The sequence below is a fragment of the Selaginella moellendorffii genome, unplaced genomic scaffold (assembly GCF_000143415.4).
Source record: "Selaginella moellendorffii unplaced genomic scaffold, v1.0 SELMOscaffold_19, whole genome shotgun sequence".
Lineage (NCBI taxonomy): Eukaryota > Viridiplantae > Streptophyta > Lycopodiopsida > Selaginellales > Selaginellaceae > Selaginella > Selaginella moellendorffii.
The window spans coordinates 1,964,327-1,984,271 of NW_003314280.1; the positions used below are offsets into that span (position 1 = coordinate 1,964,327).

General features: G+C 40.7%; 1 protein-coding gene across 1 annotated transcript; it reads right to left on the reverse strand.

Annotated features, from left to right (window-relative positions):
• Nucleotides 1-2,025: 2,025 nt before the first annotated feature.
• On the reverse strand, nt 2,026-4,359 carry LOC9650883 (pentatricopeptide repeat-containing protein At1g71460, chloroplastic). The gene is made up of 2 exons (XM_024677159.1): nt 2,672-4,359; nt 2,026-2,608 (listed from the first exon to the last, which is right to left on the reverse strand). Exon 1 carries the CDS (start codon nt 4,357-4,359, stop codon nt 2,692-2,694), a length of 1,668 nt encoding a protein of 555 aa, XP_024532927.1. The 3' UTR covers nt 2,026-2,608; nt 2,672-2,691.
• Nucleotides 4,360-19,945: the final 15,586 nt, after the last annotated feature.

Here is a 19,945-nt window from a genome sequence, read left to right on the forward strand (position 1 = left end):
AGGGCATTTTGCCCTAAAATGGATCAATGTGCTTTTTGTAAGAGGATGCATCTTCATACTCAGCAATGAGGATTATCCAATAGCTAAACAGTATAAAATGGATGTGTTAGACCTTATCATTACTTGTTATGAGGGTGGCACATGCTTAATTTTGAGGCAACAACTAAGCTCACCAAGATCTATAGCTACTCTAGAAATTGGTAGAAAGCTAGAAACAATAGTGAAAAAAAGGACATAAATGATTTTTATACATGATGCAAACTAAGTTAATTCAAAAGTCTAAACTAAGCATAAGTCCATACCAATCTTATATACACATGTGATATAAAAGTCATCTCAAGTCCATTGGTTTAAACAAAGGTTGCTTACCTTCTAGATAAATACCATTTGGAATTGAAGATGGGTGGTCTGCTGCTTTACTCTATGTTCAGAAACTAAATTAGTAGTAGACCAATTTTACTTTATGTAAATTTTATAAATTAAAAAAATTATAAACATAAATTATCTAATAAATATAAACCATTAGATTAAGAATATGTTACGATATGTTTTTGGTTTACTTAAGCAAACATGTGGATGGTAGTGAATATACTAAGTATATTCCTGGAATTCTAGAATAGAAGATTAATTGTTTATAATTTATAAACTTTCCTAAACACTTTCTAGTATATTCTAGTTTATTCTACCATCTAATGGTTGATATTCAACAAAATTAATCTTTTGTGTTTATAAATTGTATACATGCTTATAATTAAATTAATAAATAATAATAACACTATTATTAAGCAAACCAAACTTTGATACATATAGTGCACACCAAATTTTTGGTTTGCTTAAGCAAACCTATAGGGGACTGGGATGGTAATGAATATACCTAGAATATGTTTAAATATTCTAGGATATTCTACTATCTAACAGTTGTTATTCATTCAGATTAATTTTGTATTTATAATTTATAAACATGTTTATGAATTATAAACTTTCTTAAACCCTTTCTAGTATATTCTTTTTATTCTATCATTTTGTTGATATGCAATAAGATTAATCTTGTGCTTATAAATTACAAACATGCTTATAATTATAAATTTTATTTGATCAATTGGATTAATAAAAAAGAATAACACTACTATTAAGAAAACTAAACGTTGCTACATGCAACACATAACAATTTATTATAAATTATAGACATATTTATAATTTATAAACGCAAGATTAATTTAAATAAAGATCAACCGTTAAATGGAAGAATATACTAAAATGTCCAGGCTTATTTCTTCTAGGTCGAAGGGTTGTTTTTTAAGGTTTAGCCATGAAGCTTCAGCACCCGGAAAATCGATCAAGATTTTTGATGAATGGCTCGATTGACGAGGAGGATGGCAGTGATGAGCCAGTGCTACTTGATCCAGCAGTGTGCGGTGCTCTCTCCAGTGACATCCTCGCCATGATCCTCGGCTGGCTGCCACTCCCGGCGCTATGCCGCTTCCGGTCAGTCTCCAAGGCATGGCACGCGGCCATCGGGCGGATCCGAAAGGTCAGGCACGGCCCCTGGTACGTCTCATGCGCTGAGGGTGCCGTCAAGATCGCCAACCCTCGCGACTGGGAGCTTTTTGGCCGCCACTGGCGTAGCTTGCCGCAAATGCCCGGGCTCGGTATTTGCCGCCTCTGCGCTGCTGCTGGTGGGTTGTTTTACTTCGTCATCGCCGGGGGCGATTTTCCCTACAAGGACGATGCCGTGGTGCTCAACCCGCTCACCGGCTACTGGAAGGAGCTGCCGAGAGTTCCCAGGATCGTGGAGTTGAGGATGGAGAGGATGTCGGTGTGGAGGGGGATGGAGGCTCTCGGGCAGGATGGAGATTTCCTCGTCGTCAACTTGGTGGAATGCGTTCCACGCTACGTTCGACGGAGGGACATTGTCCAGGTCTACGACTCGAGGCAGCGGAGATGGAGCACCAACGCTGAGCTTGTTCTTGAGCCAGGTATGATCGACAGTACGTCTCCTCTGAGACCAAAGTTTTTTTTTTTTTCCAGGCGAGTGTTGCGCGCCGGGTAGTGCAGCGTTACACGGCTCGATCCTCTACTTTCTCACTATTCCAGGGAACCCGGACGCCACGGCCAGGCTGAGATCCTTTCGACTGGACATTGATCTCTGCGGGAAGTGCGAGAGCACCATTGTTGCAACCTGGAAGGATCTGCCAAAGAGGAGCTTCTTAAGTCCGAGTCAAGCTGACAGGAATCCAAAGCTGTTCTTCTGGGGTAAGTGGTGTCCTCTCCTCTTCTCCTTCATAGTTTTCTTCTTCGCAGGAGAGCGATGCATGTTGGCAAGCTTTGGTGAGGTACGCCCAGGCAGCGCGAACGAGACGATCTTCTTACACGCCTTGGACGCGGAGAGCAAGACATGGATAGAATTCGACCGCCTTCAGACTCCTGGAAAGAAAAGAGCATTCCAGGACTTGCGAGTGGCAGCAGATCCTCTGGAGCAAAGGCTTACCTTGTCCACGGCAGAGAATGGCTACGCTTACGACCTTTCCACAAAAGAGTGGTCTCGTCCATGGTCGTTCTCTCGTTTCAGCCCATGCAGTGTTCCATTCTTTCCTTACACACCGTCCTTCTGCTTAAGTAGAAGCGACGTATAGATCCATGAATGAATGGAAGCTAGAAGTTCGTCACGTACCGCATTATGCTCGTGAAAGACTAATAAGGCCACAGTGTTTCCAAGCCTTCGAGCTCCATTGCCTGGAAGAGCTCGGGAAGTTGATCTTCGCGGCCACCAGCGAGATAGGCCGACGCTAGAGTTGCCCACACGAACCCCTCCTTGATCGCGAGCGCATCAAACGCGAGCTTGGCATTCTTCCAGTCGCCACAAAGAGCATACATGTTGAGGACGTCCCTGAGCGTGTTGGAGGTAAACGCGGAGGTTTTTGCGAGAGAGGAGGCCAGTTCCTTGCCACGAGCAAAGTTCTTCTCGTCGCAGCAGGCAGCAAAGACGCTGCTCAGGGTCTGCTCGTTTGGATCCATGCTCGCGCTCTTCATCGCGTCGAAGAGAGCTAGACACTCTCCAAACTCCCCATGCCGGACGTAAGCCTCGAGCATGGCGTTCCACACCAGTATCTCCTTTCCGGAAGAGCTCCTCTTGAACAAGAGCCTGGCATTCTCGAGGCTGCCACACTCGGAGTACATCCTGACGAGAGCGGCGACGAGCCGAGCGCTGTGCTTCACAGTCGTGGCCACCGCTCGCGCGTGGATCGCCTTGCCTTGCGAGAGATGCTCGGGATGGCGGCACGATCCAAGCACGAGCACAAAACTCTCCGGATCTGGAGAAGTTGCTCGAGCTCGCATCACAGTGTAGAGCTCCAGTGCGTCCACAGAGAATCCACCGCGAGCACACACCTCAAAGCAGTAGTTCCAGCACGCTCCTGACATCCTGGCCGCCGCGGCTTTCACTCGATCAAACCGCCGGCACTGTGCGTAGATCTTCACCAGCGCGAGCTGGAGATCACTGCCGCAGACCCGGTCCAGTCCCTCGCTCGCGATCCTCTCCACCACCCTGCTCCCCAGCTCCAATCTCCCCGCCGCCACGCAAATCTCTAACACAGCCGCGTAGGTGGTGCTATCCGGCCTCTTCCCCTCCACCGCCATCGCCCAGTAGAACTCCAGCGCGCGATCGTGCTGCTTCCACCGCCACAAGGCCGCGATCACCGCGTTCCACACCGGCGTCTCCTTGAACCTCACGTCGCCAAACACCTGGATGGCGGTGTCGAGCCGGCCACACTTGCCATACATGTAGATGATCGCGCTCTGGAGCTTGTGATCCTGCCGGACGCGCCGATCGATGAGCAAGTTGTGGAACTCGGTGCCGGAGGAGAGATCGCGCAGCTGGCCGCACGCCCGGATGGCGAGCGCGAAGGAGACGGCGTCCGGGACGGCCCTCTGGAGGAGCATCCGCCGGAAGTTCCGGTAGACCATCTTGCCAGATCCATCGTTGCGCGCGAGCATCCCCAGGAAGGCGTTCCAGGACTGGACGGTCCTCTTGTCCATGGTCTCGAAAACCTGGCTGCCCCATTCCAGATTGCCGCACCGGGAGTACATCCGGATCAAGAGATTGGCCATGGATGTATCGTCCAGGTACTTGGTGGCGTCCATGTGGCGGTGGATGCGAACGCCGTAGGAGAATGCGTGCTCGCGGGCGCAGCGCCGGAGGAGGGAGGCGTAGACGGAGGGATTCACCCGGTTTGGCGAGTAGGATTGCTCCAGCGAGTCGACGGCGTCGGCGAGGCCCTGGGACACCCATGGCTCGCGCGGGTACCTGATGCGCCGCCGCCGCTTGAAGCTCAGCTTCCTCCGGTGTAGCCCTCGCAGCATTCCCAAGAGCCCTAAACCCCGTGAATATTCGGCGGGATATTCGATTCTTTGAGTTTAAACCAAAAAACGGCGGGACTTCGCAGTCGTGATCGGTGGGAATTTCTATTGTCTCGCTGGCGCGCATTAGAGTGGAGAAAGGGTTCCTCGTCTTCCAGAGGCAATCTAATTTGCTCGCATCCATAACTGTTGCAAGAGTCGAGTGAGTCCACTGCCAAAAATTGGCATGGGCACAAGAGATCTTTGTCGGAAAAAAAGTGTAGGTTGCTCTCATCCCCGAGTAAACTTTAAAGTCGATCATAACAGTTATAAGTTTGTTGACAAGGAAGAATGATTTAGAACAGGCATCATAAAAGGTACTACTCTGAAGTTAGCTCTATTGCGCTCTTGGGAATGTGAATGGTAAGCAAGCCATTTTGCAAAAATGCTCTAGTCTTCTTCAGGTCAGCAGTAGTGGGAAGCTTGAACTTCCTTTGCTTGAAGACGTTGGCACTGGTCTTTACGGTGAGTTGATCCGGACCTGAACATACCACAATCACTTCCTCTCGTGATAAGCCTGCACAATTGCAAAACCAAAAGCTCTTGGGAAGGCGTGGAAGTGGGGAAGAGACATACCTGGAACTTCGATATAAAGGGTGTGGTGATGCTCCTCATCTACAGTAGTTGCCTCAATACGTTTGTTCGTGGCTGTAGCAGAGAATAAAAAAAGGAAATTAGTGGAGGTAAAAAGAAAAACAGAAAAATACTCGTGTCCAGCTCAGCCTCATCACGGTCCTCAATTGGCACTGTCGAAGCTGTCCGCTTGAGCGCAGCGGCCCCCTTGGGAAAGCGAATAGTGAGAATCTCATCCTGGAGATTCACTATTGCACCATTGACGTCAGCGTGAGGAGGAACCACAAGGTTCTCGGGGCGGAATACGTCCTTCTCCGTGGAAACACGCACGCCCTGTCCATCGTTTGCAACACGCACTTGATCCAGAGACGTGAGACCTGTACAATAGTAGGCAAGAATAAGAAAATTTAATAAGATATGTCTGCAAATGACTTACCGGGCACTTGCACATCGACAGTGTAGAACTGCTGGTTCTCGAATGACGAGCACAAGAGCTTGCGCTTGTCATATCCTGCAAGCCACAGCAAGGAGAAATAAAAAACTCCAGGCAGGATCAAAGCCATACCTTTATTGTGCTTGAGGCAGTTTAGCAGTAGTTGTTGTGCATGTTTCTTCTCAAAGTTGTAGAGAGCAATGAGACCTCCGTGCTGAGAGAACTGCGGGAGTCCCCCGGCATCAGCCACCTCTTGCGCCAACCTGAGGCCCCTGGCACACCTTTTCAAGTGATCACTGGAGAAGACAGCGTGTGGGACGACCGGTGTAGCATATGATGGAGAGCGCTCATGGATCAGAGAGGTGAGGCTTGTTGATTGCAGACCAAAGAGGTTGGGATAAGACTCAGCAGCAAACACACGCGCCTGCTCCTGCAACTCTTGCATGTTTGGCTCCCCGGAGAAGACTTCCTTCTCAGCTCGGCAAGCAGCACTCCGGCAAAAGTCATGCACGAGGCGAGTTTCTTCCTGTGTAGGGTGGTGTATGGGTGGCTCTCCACGAAAGTGGCGGAAGTCATCCTCTGAGGCGATGTTCACGAGCTGGATCATGTGTGGATACGGGCAGGGGTAGTCGCCGCAGTCGTCAAACCCAAGTGGTTTTTCGGAAGGTGGAGGGAAGTCGCCGCTCACGATTTCGGTGTACCTGAGCGTGTGATCCAGGAGATGCGCCTGGAAGCAGCCGGTGGCACGATCAGAGTCACCTAGCGCCCGAAAGACTTGGCCGAGGACACGGTTGTTTAGGCGGAGCATCACCATCCACAGAAACTCTCCATATTCATTGTAGGCATCGTCCGTCGGTGGTTTGCTCACCTGAGGGAGCTTCTTGCCTTTGCTGCTGCTGCTGCTTGATGCCCTCCTTGCTGTGTGGACAAGCCACCTTAACATTTTCTAGGGTTAAACGTGTGTTCTGCTAGGGTTTTAGGAAGGGCATGATGTGGGGTGCTCGTTTCAAGCGTTTGCAGCAGCCAAGTTTAATGTTGTTTCGTCTCCATAGCACTCATGGTCATGCTCGGGTGTTCTTGGACACGGGAATTGATATAGAAGTAGATCAATCGGAATGGGATAAACGTGTAACACGGACTTTTGGAGAAACATGTACGACTTCAATGCTACAATTGCTCTATTTTAAATATTTAAGGCAAATCCGGGTGAACACTCTCTACAGGATGAGGCACGAGGTACGATTTCAATACTAGAAATAATATTGATTGAATTTTATAAAGATAAATTTTTTTTTCAGGTTTGGAAAAAAATGATAAGTATTAATCCATCAAGAAAGGATATAGACCAAGCAGTGACCCTGTTGTTACGCAAAGGAGGTTTGAATGTTTTTTCCTTTATTTCTTTGATTTCTTTTTTCTTCATAGGGATAAAAACTTTTGGAGACCTTGCTCAGTTTCATCATACTTTTAATGCTTTTTGGACAATTGCACGAAATCCTCACAAGGATTGGGCACTGCTTACTCCTGATAAAGCAAGGCATTTGGCACAAGCTTATTTTAAGGTATAATTTAGATTAGTTTTTATATGATAATTTTTCTTCTTAGGCAGCTATAGATGACTTGTGGAGTGGTTGCAATCCACTTACATTATCTGAAATCATGGACATTCTTATGGGTGGACAAGTATATTTTATTGCTAAGCAGTATAGGTTTGCTCTCAAAAAATTTCTTTATTATATTTGAAACAATTTTACAGTGACGAGGGAGCTCATCATGATAACAATATTTACAATGTGGTATGGCATTCCTATTCATCTCCAAATCCACCAATTATCAAGATCAACGGATACACTCCATTAGAGGATATGGAAACAACAGATGTATTAATCCAAATTGGTGAAGCTTTACACAACAAGGACTCTCGGCAATTTCCATTTTTGAAGGCATTTACAGCAAGTGTGAGAAGATGTTAATATTTTTCTGTATTTACACAATAAAGTTTGCTTTAGAGTAATCCATAATATATTATATTAAATAAATATATTTTTGGTTTGCTTAAGCAAACCAAATATACTTAGAATATGCTTAGATATTCATTATACAATGGTATGGCATTCCTATTCATCTCCATATCAAGATCAACAGATACACTCCATTATAGCATATGGAAACAATAGATGTATTAATCCAAATTGGTGAAGCTTTACACAACAAGGAATTTCTGTTTTTAAAGGCATTTATAGAAAGTGTGAAAGGAAGAGGTTAATCTTTTTCTGTATTTATAGAGTTTAATTACACAATAAATTTTGCAATAATCTCTAATAAATTATATAGCATATATTATAAATATTATATTAAGTCTGAGCTGGTGGTAGTGAATATATTTAGAATATACTTAGATATTCAGAGATATTCTTCCATTTAATGGTTGTTATTTATTGAGATTAATCATGTATTTATAATTTATAAATATGTTTTGTGAGTGTATGGAATATAAAAAGAGAATATAAGAAATATACATATCAATTAGCCTAAAAACCATAGTTTATATAGAGGAATGAGTGGTTAAGATTGAAACCAATCCAATGGCTACCAAAACTTTATTATGCTAATATTAATATACGGCATTGTAGCCATATACTTGGACCTCACATCATCTTTTCCTCTTAGAATGATGGAAGATCATTAGAATTCTCTCGTGAATGGGTTGAAATCTGAAAGAATATTAAGAGGAGCCATTGATAGATTTGTAAGTGGTGCCAATTATTCTTGATCCCTTTATACAAAGTGTTTCAATTGCTGTACATGCACAATTTCTGGAGGATCAACCTATTGGATGTTATGTTGAACTTCATAAACTAGTATTACGAACTTAGCACCAAATGTAACTATGCACATATTGGATAATATCACATTGCATTTCTAGCCAATAAAAAGATTTGTACAACTTCTCGATCACATAATGATGTCCTATATGCCCACATAGAATAGGAGAATAATAGTAAGTGTGAAGAAAGCATGGAATAAAGATTAAATGCACCACTAACCATAAATGATCATCAAGATCCGTCCGTAGAAAATACCATTTTCAAGGCTATATTGAGATTGTAAATGTCGAAATGGTAAGTTATTAGCAAGTGATATAGGGTTCTCAAACCCATTGTGAAGCTTTCGAATCCACAGCTCAATTTTTTTAGCCTCACAGACCTTGTCAAAAAAAGGTAAATCCTGCTATACATCTTATGGACATTAAATGTCAAGTATAGCAACTGCTGATAGCACGGAATCCTCATCCAAAAAATCCATAATTTTTAAAACAATAAGTTCGTCAAAAACATAAAAAATGAATGAAGAAGGAAGAGGTGCTCAAGAAAGGGCATTAACATCAACCATAGAACTCCCTAGGTGATAAACAATATCAAAATCATATCTATGAAGCTTTAAAACCCATTGAGCAATACAACCAATAAAATTCTTTTGTTTCAATAATGAAATAGCTACAGTATGATTACCTTCTAATAACGTCCAAGAACTATGTAAATATGCATGAAGTTTCTCAAAACCCCAAACTGTTATTAAACATTCCATCTCTATTATAGAGTAGTTCACCTCCGTTGATTATAATGTACATCTAATATATACAATGGGATGGCACTAGGATGGTGCTATATGCAATCATCTGTTGGAAAATTGCTAGAGCATTGTTCAAACTAAATGGCATCACCAAAAATTCATAGAAACCAAATAGTGTACAAAAAACAGTTTTAGGAATATCCTCTTCGACCATCGGTACTTACCAGTACCTCGAAGCAATTAACTGGTGAACCAATAACTTCTCCCCAAATGATTCAAGAAATTAACAATATGAGGAAGAGGGTATATATCTAAGATTGTCACTTCATTTAACAGATGATAGTCAATGTAAAAATGAATACTCCTATCAGGCTTTATCACAAGATGAGGTTCACACTCCCAAGGATTCCATGACTTCCAAATAATTCCCTTTTCCAATATCTCCTTAACGTTTGCATGTAAAATTTTGATCTCTTTGGGTGACTAACGATAAATAGGAACTTTGATTGGACAAGCATCCCTAGTTAAAATAAGATGGCATGTTGCAATTTTGGCCTTAGATGATAAGTTAAATTCAAAGAGATTGGCATACTCCTTCATAAGTTGGTCAACTGCTGCAATACAAAGATTGTTAGAGGGATTAGAAAAGGAAATAGAGGAATAAGATAGAAACTGAGGAAGAAGTAAGGGAGAGATAAAAGTGATAGAAGTAGAGATAAATGTAAAAGGACAAAGAGGTACAGAAGTAAAAAGAATGGAAAAAATATTATGAAGTATAAGATAGAGAGGAAAAACCTCAAAGTCACACTTGGCATGATTGTGCTACAATTAATCCATACCAAGGATGAGGTTAAAAAAGCTTGACTCGGCACCACCACAATGATTGCAACTCAAGTTTGAGATCGCCTACACACACAATTAAGTCCACCTCATCCTATGCAAATGTGTGTGTATGGCTGTTGCCATAAAGAATGAAAATTAACTCTACTGCATGACGCAAAAGTAGACAGCAACATGTGGCAATAGGCCGAGCAATAGAAGATAAACTCAAGTTTATATCAACCAACACAGAGAGAATAATAAGAGACCTTTTGTTATAAAAATGAACTTGGAAAGTAAACACTAGATAAACTGGTGCCGAGTGAACCCCTTAATGATACTTCCAAAAGAAAGATGGAGGGGTTATTGCCTTATTTGTGCAAGGTCTTTCTGTTACTCATGTGACTCCTAATTTTCTAGATGCATCTCAGTCTCCAAACCTTCTACTGTAGCAACACCAATAAAATGTTGTTGATGCCATGGTTTCCATCCAGGAAATGGAGGTCACTAATCTGGAAAATACCGACAATACAATAAGTGTGACCAACTTCATCACATGCCCAGCAACAGATATCATGGCCATAACCATGTCCTTGTCCTAATCCTTGAACTTGAGTAATAGGAGTATCAACCTTCATTGGAACAAGATTATCATGAATGTGACTTCAGGTATCGAAAGATACTTGTCAACTAGTTGTAAGGTCTTGAGTTTGCACTTCCCGGGAGGTCACCCAGCCTAGTACTATTCAAACCCAAGGACGCTTAACCCTAAATATCCCAAGACCCTTATCTAATTGGAAAAGGGGGTGCACTCTTATTCATGGGCCCTTTCCCTCTATATTTGAAGCCCTATGGATCGTCTCTCGAGTCGTTCCCTTTGGTTGCTTACACTAGTCCTTACGGACACTCTTTCCTTACTGCCACGACGGCAGGAGGTCGGTACTGCTGGTCCCTTTTATGGTCTAAACCCAAGCTAGTTAAAAAATTAGTCATTGCCTGTGCACTTGATCAAATGAGTATAAGGATGAAATTCCTAAATGCTATTTGTCAAGCATACTTGACCTGGTTAGAGAAATTCATTCGTTGACTTGCACTTGCTAGTGTTGGGAACCCCTTTGATATTGAGTTTAGTCCCTTAATATTGTTACATAATAGCTTACCGTGTCTACTAAACACCCTCGCTATCATACCCTTTTTGTTAGTCTCATTTTGGTCTCAAATGCTATTTATGGAAGTGTTTATATTTGCTCATTTTGCACATTTACAGAATGTAAAGATTGTCCTGAACACAATAGTGTTCATCCAGTGTCCAAATTTGCAATCTAGGAACATTCCATATTTAGTAAGTTTCGAGTTTGTCCTAAAGATTAACTCCTGGTACTAAGGAAGGTTTAGGGTGAAAGCCCAAGGGGGTGGGTGGGGGTGGGTGGGGGTGGGGGGGTTGGGGGGGTTAGGGGGGCTATGGGGGGTTCCAAATATATAGTAAAGATAGTGGTTGGAATGCATATCTAAGCATATGAGACATTAATTTGGCTCTCGCTGGGCTGTATCGCTTCTTGTTTTGTGTCCAGCTTGAGTCTAAGCCCAAGCTCCACATTGCTCTAGTCGGTGGGGTACCCTCTTCCTCACATTGGGCCACCAGTATGCCAACATTGTGCCAGACACCGTCTGACACCATTTTGCATGCAAGTGCTGGATACGGGGAGTTGGTGCTCGTGAGATTGTACTGGACCCTCGTTTTGTAGTGCAATGGGCTTGGAGTTCAGCTCCAAATTCAGGTGCGCTATCAAAGGAATTTTCTCAGTGATTCCTATCCAACTTTTGTTGGATTTCTAACTCAAGTTGCATATGCAGAGACTTTTCTAGTAGATCTAAAGTGACATATGTAGAATTAGTTGGATTGCACCATTCAGTAAGAACGTTGTATGCATGTTCAGTTATTGATAGAGGCACGCATGCAGCTAGTGGGATGGTGAAAAGGAACCATGCTGATGACGCTAAAACCTCTAGACGGGCGAATCAAGAGGAGGAAACTCCTGCTAGAGATGCTGCAGAAAAAGCTGAGGTTGAGTTAAAAGAGGAAGAGCCAGATGCTGCAATGCTGCAACATACAATTCATGAAGTTGAGATCAAGAATTTGCGAAGGGAAGTTCACAAATTGAAGAAGGAGAACAAAAAGGGGAAGAAAGAAGTTGAGGCAGCTAAACTAGCTAAACATAAACAACCAGACTCCTCTTCAAGTTTTGAGGATGATGATGTTTTGCAACCGCCCTCAGTTGCACGAGTTTTAAATTTCAAGCCTTCGAAACCGCCCAATTTCATAGGCATGCGGGACTATAAGGTTTTGGAAGATTGGGTCTACAATATGGAAAACTATTTCATAGCGGCAGACGTAAATGATCATACAAAAGTTGCGTGTGTGCAATCCTTTCTCACCGATTATGCCAAAACTTGGTGGCACCAGGTGTGTGTTGAAAAAGGGCAAACTAGAAGTTGGACCAAAATGCAGTCTCATATCTATAAGGAATACTTACTAGACGATCTTGATTTGAGACTTTGTGTGGAGTTACGACGGTTAAAGTAGCGAGGGGACCTCATGCATTATGTTAATACGTTTGCTTAGAAGTGCATTATGATTGCAAATATGAGTGATAAAGATGCTCAAAGTTATTTCTTGGAAGGTCTAAATTCACTTTCTCACAATGAGATTTTGAAGTTTAAGCCAAAGACATACCTAGAGTGTAAGGAGGCAGCACAGCAAGTTGCCTTTAATCACTCACTTATGGAACAATACTAGCAACCGTATGCTGGTACCTTAGACAAAAATAAGAATTCTACGAATAAACAAGGTGATCGGAAACAAAGGGTGGAAAGAAGGTTTTGCCCTGGAGGCTCACAAACAACAGTTAACAAAGGTGGTGGTGGTTGGAGACCACTAGCAACTTCTTTTGGTCGTAGGCCCTCTATTCCTCCTCCTAGTGGGTAGCAGCAGCAACTTGTGAAACCTGCTTCTAGTGGAACGGATAGTGTGGGTCATTATTCCATTGTGGAGAGTTAGGACATAAGTCCTCAGAATGTCCCAACAAACATAAAACAAGATCTCATGTTAATGTTATAAGAGAAGACGGTGGTGGTGAAACTAAAGGGGTTAACGAGTTAGTCAATGCAAACTATAAAGAAGAAGAGGTGAGTTACTTTCATTACTTCCCTCAAGCTTTTCTTGCAGTCAATGCAAGCATTGATCCATTGATGTATCTGGTAAGCTTTGTCCATAGACACTGAATCTGAGTGATGATAGACATGAGAGCTACACACAACGTGATATTCAAAGACTTAGTTAAGGATTGAATGCTGATGTTAGGATTGAATGTTGAGCAAATATCGCCTATGCACTTCCAGTTTGTGGAAGGTGAGCAAGTAGCTAAAAAATTTGTGAGTGATATTCCAATAAAAATATCCAAGTGGAAAGAAAGAGTGGACTTCATAGTGTTGAAGATACCAGATTTTTAGATGGTGTTTAGTATCGATTTCTTCAACAAATATATTAAAGGGATTTATAGTGTTGGACAAAGTCATATCACATTGAAGTCAAAAGGGCATCCTAATGTGTCCTTTTAGTTGCAAAAGCGCTCCTCAAAGGATTGGGATGTTAAGTTCTTGACTGCAAGAGCCACTTAAAAAGTAGTTAAGAAGGGATGTCGGACCTTTTGGGTTCAAGTGATGGGAGTTGAGGGTGTTGGTGACTCGGTTCGAATTGGTGATGGGGTTGATCCTGTACCAAAGAAGATATTGAAGTTATTGGCACAGAATCAAGATATCTTTCCAAAGGATTTACCACCAAGGCTACCTTCTAGCCATGAAGTTGATCATCGGATTGAGGTTATTCCGAGTTCTAAACCACCTACGAAAGCTCCGTATTGTTTGAATATCAAGAAGATGGCTGAACTCAAGAAGCAACTCACGGAGCTTCTTGACAAGGTCATATCCGACCAAGCAAGTCACCTTATGGAGCACTGGTCCTTTTTGTTATGAAAAAGGATAGAACCATGAGGATGTGTATCGACTATCGGGCACTCAACAAGATCATGGTCAAAAATAATTATCCTTTGCCTCCCATTAATGACTTTTTTGACCAACTCTTAAAGGTTAAATATTTTACATGACTTGATTTGCAGTCTGAGTATCATCAGATATAGGTGGCAGATTAGGACGTGGAGAAGACAGCCTTTAAGACTTAGTATTGATCTTGTTCCTTATCATGCCATTTGGGTTATGCAATACTCCAGTAATGTTCAACACTATGATGGATAGAATATTCAAGATTATTTGGACACATTTGTTGTCTTATATATTGACAATGTTCTAGTCTTCAATGAAACGTTGGAAGATCATTTGAAACACTTGGAGCTAGTGTTTCAAAAGTTGCACGAACACAAACTATATGCTAAGGAAGTAAATGTGCTTTTGGACAATTATGCATAAACTTTCTTAGACATATAGTTGGTGGTGGCGTACTTGAGGTGGATCCAAAGAAGCTCGAAACAATGGAGTCCTACGAAGTTCCGACCACTGTAACAAATGTTCATTTCTTTCTTGGTTTAGCAAGATACTATTGCAAGTTTGTCCACAATTTTGCAAAAATTACTCTTCTGTTGACTGAGTTGACGAAGAGTAGTATATTGTTTCATTGGACACCAACTTATCAGTATGCTTTTGTACGATTGAAGAAAATCTTGACTATGGTTCATGTTCTCAAGATCCCAAATCTTAATAAACCCTTCGAAGTGCATTGTGATGCATCTGGCTATGCTATCTGGTGTCGAACCATCTGCAGGCTGGGAAAGCGGTAAGTGTTACGTTAACGTGACCTAGTTATCCCATTACATTCTATTTCAAAAAATTGCGTGAAACCCAACGAAGATGGCCAATGCCCGAGAAGGTGATGTCTGTTATAGTGTGCATTTAGAACACTAGAGACACTACTTAGGTGGACACACCAAGGTTTATACAAATAGTACGACACTAAGCTACTGTACTACGTAGCCTAAACTTATGTTGAAGCAGACTCATTGGCAAGAGAAGCTTGCTAGATATGATATTGAGATCATATATAATCTTGGTAAAGACAATATTGTTTCGGATGCATTGAGTCATTAGGCTCAATTTCGGGCAATATCGGCAATCATTTCAGACTAGTTGGAGGATGTTCAAGCTTCGTATGGAAGTGATCCATTGGCGAAGGCAATCTTACACCATGCGGAGTTGTCGAAACAAAACCCTAATAGTGAAGCAATGAAAGTTGCTAGCCAAACTTCACTTCTCAATTCCGGATAGGTTTATATTCTATAAGCAAGAAAGATTGTATCTTCCCTCTAAGGATCTGCAGCGCTTTTTTCTGTAGGAACATCATGATGTTCTGGCAATAGGACATGGTGGAAAGCGAAAAACTCTAGCTTTATTAAAAAAAGGGATTTTTCTAGTTTGGCATAGAAGGTGATGTAGCAGACTATGTCTGTTCCTGCCCTATATGCCAGCAATGTAAGTGCAAAATCGAGAAGCAGGTTGGAAAGTTGCAATGCATTCCAACACCGGCATGGCCATTTTAGAGTGTGACACTTGATTTCGTCACTTGCTTGCCAAAATTTAAAGGTTATGATACTTTGATAATGGTTGTGGATCAGTTGTTGAATATTGCACACTTTATTCCAACTGTGGAAATAGTGAATACGAAACAAACAGCAAAACTCTTTTTCCATGAAGTAGTGTGAGTTCGCGGTCTTCCTGAAGAGATGATCTCGGATAAAGATTCACGGTTTACGGGGAATTTTAAGGGCACACTATTCTAGTTGTTTGGTACCAAGTTGAAGTTTAGTACAATTTATCATCCTCAAACTGATATGTAGACCGAACGCATAAATGCTCAAATTGAGGATAATGTGCGGTACTATGTTTTGGCAGACCAACATGACTAGGTTGAGCATTTGGACACAGCAGAAATTTGTTATAACAACACATTTCACAGCGCTATTGGCTACTCTCTATGGGAGATGCTACAAGGGAATGCTTGTAGGGTTCTTCAACAGATTGTTGTACTGATACCAATATCCAAAGTGTTGGTCCCAGCTGTTGAGACTTATGCGGAGTAGCTACACCAAGGTTGGTCTAGAGTTACTGAGGCAATGGGCAAAGCTCAGGATAGGTATCGATATGATAAGGATTAGTATCATCAGGATGTATTTTATCAAGTGGGAGATCAGGTGTGGCTATCTTCCCGAAATTTGAACATTAAGAGATCTTTATCTCGGAAGTTGTTACCAAGATATGTTGGACCTTATTAGGTGTTGAAATGAATTGATGATATATCCTATTGGTTGGATCTACCTGTGGAGATATCCAATGTTCATAATGTATTTCATGCCAATCTATTGGCTCTTTACACTATGGATGTTGCGTGTTGCAAGGAGATTCGTTTGCCGCTAGATGTTGAACTTGAATACAAAGTTGAAAGCATTCTATCATGTCGCCAAAAAAGTGATAGTCATTCCAAGGAATATCTAGTTAAGTGGAAAGGTTACCTGGTTTGTGAATCAACTTGGGAACCTCTTAGTAATCTTACACATGCTCATGAGCTTGTCACAGAGTATGAGAATAGTAATAAAGACTAGCTTTTGTAAACCTTGTAATAAATCTTGCAAATCAATAAAGTAATATATTTCTATAAATTAAAGTTTTGTTTCTCTCATTTGTTAGTACTTATGTCAATTTTGGTAGGCTGACTTTGGCACTTCGGTGCATGTGTCCAATCCATAACCATGGGGATAACTATTATAGACTGATCACAAGTCCCTACCTCTCTCTCGATGACTCATTTTTGAAAAGGGGTGTGGTCATGTAAACAACTTAATCTGTCAGTTTATAATAGTTGTCTAAATCTTCCCAACGGGGTTGATTTCTTGCTTAGGGGAAATTGGGCCTCTGGCCTTCTCCTTATGTCCCTGCGGGCAGAGATGTATCATTCCTTTGTCAGCCAAGTGGTACTCGGAGCAACAAAGGTGGTTACTCCATTAGTCATTTCCTTGTCAATGACGGCCGAAGGGTGTCTGAGTCTTAACGTCTTTGGATGTAGATGAGAGGTCATTCCATAACTCATTTAAGTCGATGTGTTTCCTATATAGTGTGCTTTCCATTAACTTTTGAAGTTGTTTCATTAACGATTTGCTAGAATCAGGTATGCATCGACGAGGACATCAATCTTTCCCAAGGGGGGAGAGTGTCGTAAATATGACTTTCGGTATTGAAAGATATTTGTCAGCCAATCCTTATAGACACTTTTTCCTTACTGCCACGACGGCAGGAGGTCGATACTATTGATCCCTTTTATGGTCTCCACCCAAGCTAGTTGAGAAACTAGTTATTGCGTATACACTTGACCAAATGAGCATAAGGACGGAATTCCTAAATGCTATTTGTCAAGCATACTTGATTTGGTTAGAGAAACTCATTCGTTTACTTGCTAGTGTTGGGAACCCCCTCGATATTGAGTTTAATCCCTTAATATCGTTACATGATAGCTTACCATGTTTGCCAAACACCCTTGCTATCATACCCTTTGTGTTAGTCTCATTTAAGGAATTGGAGCTAAAAGATGTGCAATAGAAAGTGGAAGAAGCGACATCTTATAATGTTGTACAAAGCGAAGGGCATCATCAAGGGTGGCTAAAGCAAGTGCATGCACAAATCCTATTAAATCTTGACAAAAGCTCTAGCCACAACATTCCCAACTTGATTCGCTCCAACATATTTGTCTCCGCACGAAATAAGAGGCTTCAAAAACAAATGTTAAATTGCATCACCGACTCAAATGGCCCTTGATGAAGATGATGCAATTATTAAAAAGGTTCATCACAATCATCAGCATATCCAAATATGCATTTGAAGATGTCAAGAAGAATACTCCAATCCTCATGAGTGGTTGCACTCAAATCATTATACCACTACAATGCTATCATTTAGAAACATATGGGAAACTCATGTAAATGTTGAGTATCATTCCAGGAATGATATATTGAACCAATGGTACACATCATCCCCAAGATTCCCACAGAAGAACTCCAGCTAGACACAAGGATTGGTAGTAAGAGCAAAAGGAATTGTACCACTTGCCGTAAAGGTTGCTATCAATTAAGTTTGATTGTTCAATTACAACCACATAGCATCAAGCAATTGCATCAACTGTTGCTTTAAAGTCAAAGGAGGAGGAGGCTACTACTCTACTATGAAGATGAACGAAAAAGAAAGAATAAAAGAGAAAAAGTTGAAAAAAACAATAGAGAAAAGAAAATTTAAACAATATAAAAGCTAAATCTAAACCAAAATCCCAAAAGCAATCAGAAAAAAGGAGATCTAGACAATGCAAAAGCTAAATTTAAACCAAAATCCCAAATCTTGGGACAATTAAAACTACTTCTCACCTCCACCAATGTGAGTGCATGGAATATGAAAAGAGAATACATGAAATATGTATATTAATTAACCCAAAAACCCTAGTTTATATATAAGAATGAGTGGTCCAGATTGAAACCACTAAAATCCCACTATACTAATATTAGTATATGGCATCATAGCCATACACTTGGACCACACAGTTTATAATTTATAAAACTAGAATATATTAAGAAGTAAATTAATTTACCATCTAACAGTTGATATGTAATATGTTTATAGTTATAACTTTCCAATTGATCAATATGATTGATAAAGAGTAAGCACTATTAATAAGAAAATGAAGAATTGCTGCATGTAATGTATAAAAAATTATTTAGTATCTTATTGTAAATTTAATGATATAAAAAATTCTAAAAAATATAATATATAGAAGTGGGTTATAAGTAAATATTAAAAAGCTAAAAGGTTTTATGATAGAAGCTCAGTATAAGATTTAGTAGAAATATTTTAATGGTACATACCTCATAAAGAGGTGCAAGTATTCTATGAATCTTCTCAAAACTGTCCCACCTAAAAAAATTAAAATATTTATAATATCAAAAAGCTTTTTTTTATATTATAATAATTAAAACTATTTTAAATTATTATCAGCAATGTAGTTGAACATATTCCATCTGAACCCATTGATCATTTTCATGTTGCTACTTAGATTTGTGACTATTGATCACCTGTTTATCAATGTCAATTGACTCTGGTAAGGCCAAATTTACAAAGCAGGCTAGAAGAAAAGTTATACTAGTCAACATCATCAATGCACTATTCAATTGTTATGTAACCTTGCTATGTCTCTAATGTTCTTTCCAAGGGAGAAAAATGAAAAACTGAACTCTGAAGATGAATCAGTTTAAGAACTCCTAGGACATGGAGATGGTTCAAATTGTCCCTTTTTGCTAAGATAAGAGAAATTTATCTTAAAATTTAGAAAGATGAAAACAAAATATTAGGAAAATCTATGTTCCAGAAATACAATCTCTCTAGAATATCTTTGATCCTTTGCCATTCTCCTCCCCTAACTAAAAAGTAATGTTAAAAGTAAAAGGTTTAAGATTGTAGATATTATGTTTATAAACACTACAATAATTTGTTGCATGTTGCATGTTACATGCAACAATGTTTGGTTTGCTTAATAGTAGTGTTTATTATTTACCAATAGATTTAATGAAGTTTATAATTAACACACAAGATTAATCATAATACACTACATACACACACAGATATAGAGAGAGAGAGAGAGATACATACATACATACATACATACATACACATGTATGTATGTTTGTATAACTTATTGTTGTAATATTCTCTGAAGACAATGTGAAACCTGACATCCAAAGTGCAAGGTTTTGCATTCATCACCACACTATTGTTTCTATTAAAGAAAAAAAATGGCAGTTGTTCACAAGGTGGCATGGACTGAATTCAGCCCAATAGATTAGCTTATTCTCAAGACAGCAAGTAGTAAAATATTCCATTCGAACTCCCAGCTTAACTCTTGTCTAAAGCTATTTTATTCTTCTAGATTTGCTAATTATGCATGTAGAGGGTATATTTGGAACTATCGAGACTTCTGCAACTGAGACTTGCAACAAAATGTTCATTGACAAGGAAGGATATAACTCCATTGAGCTCTTGGAATGCAAGCCATTC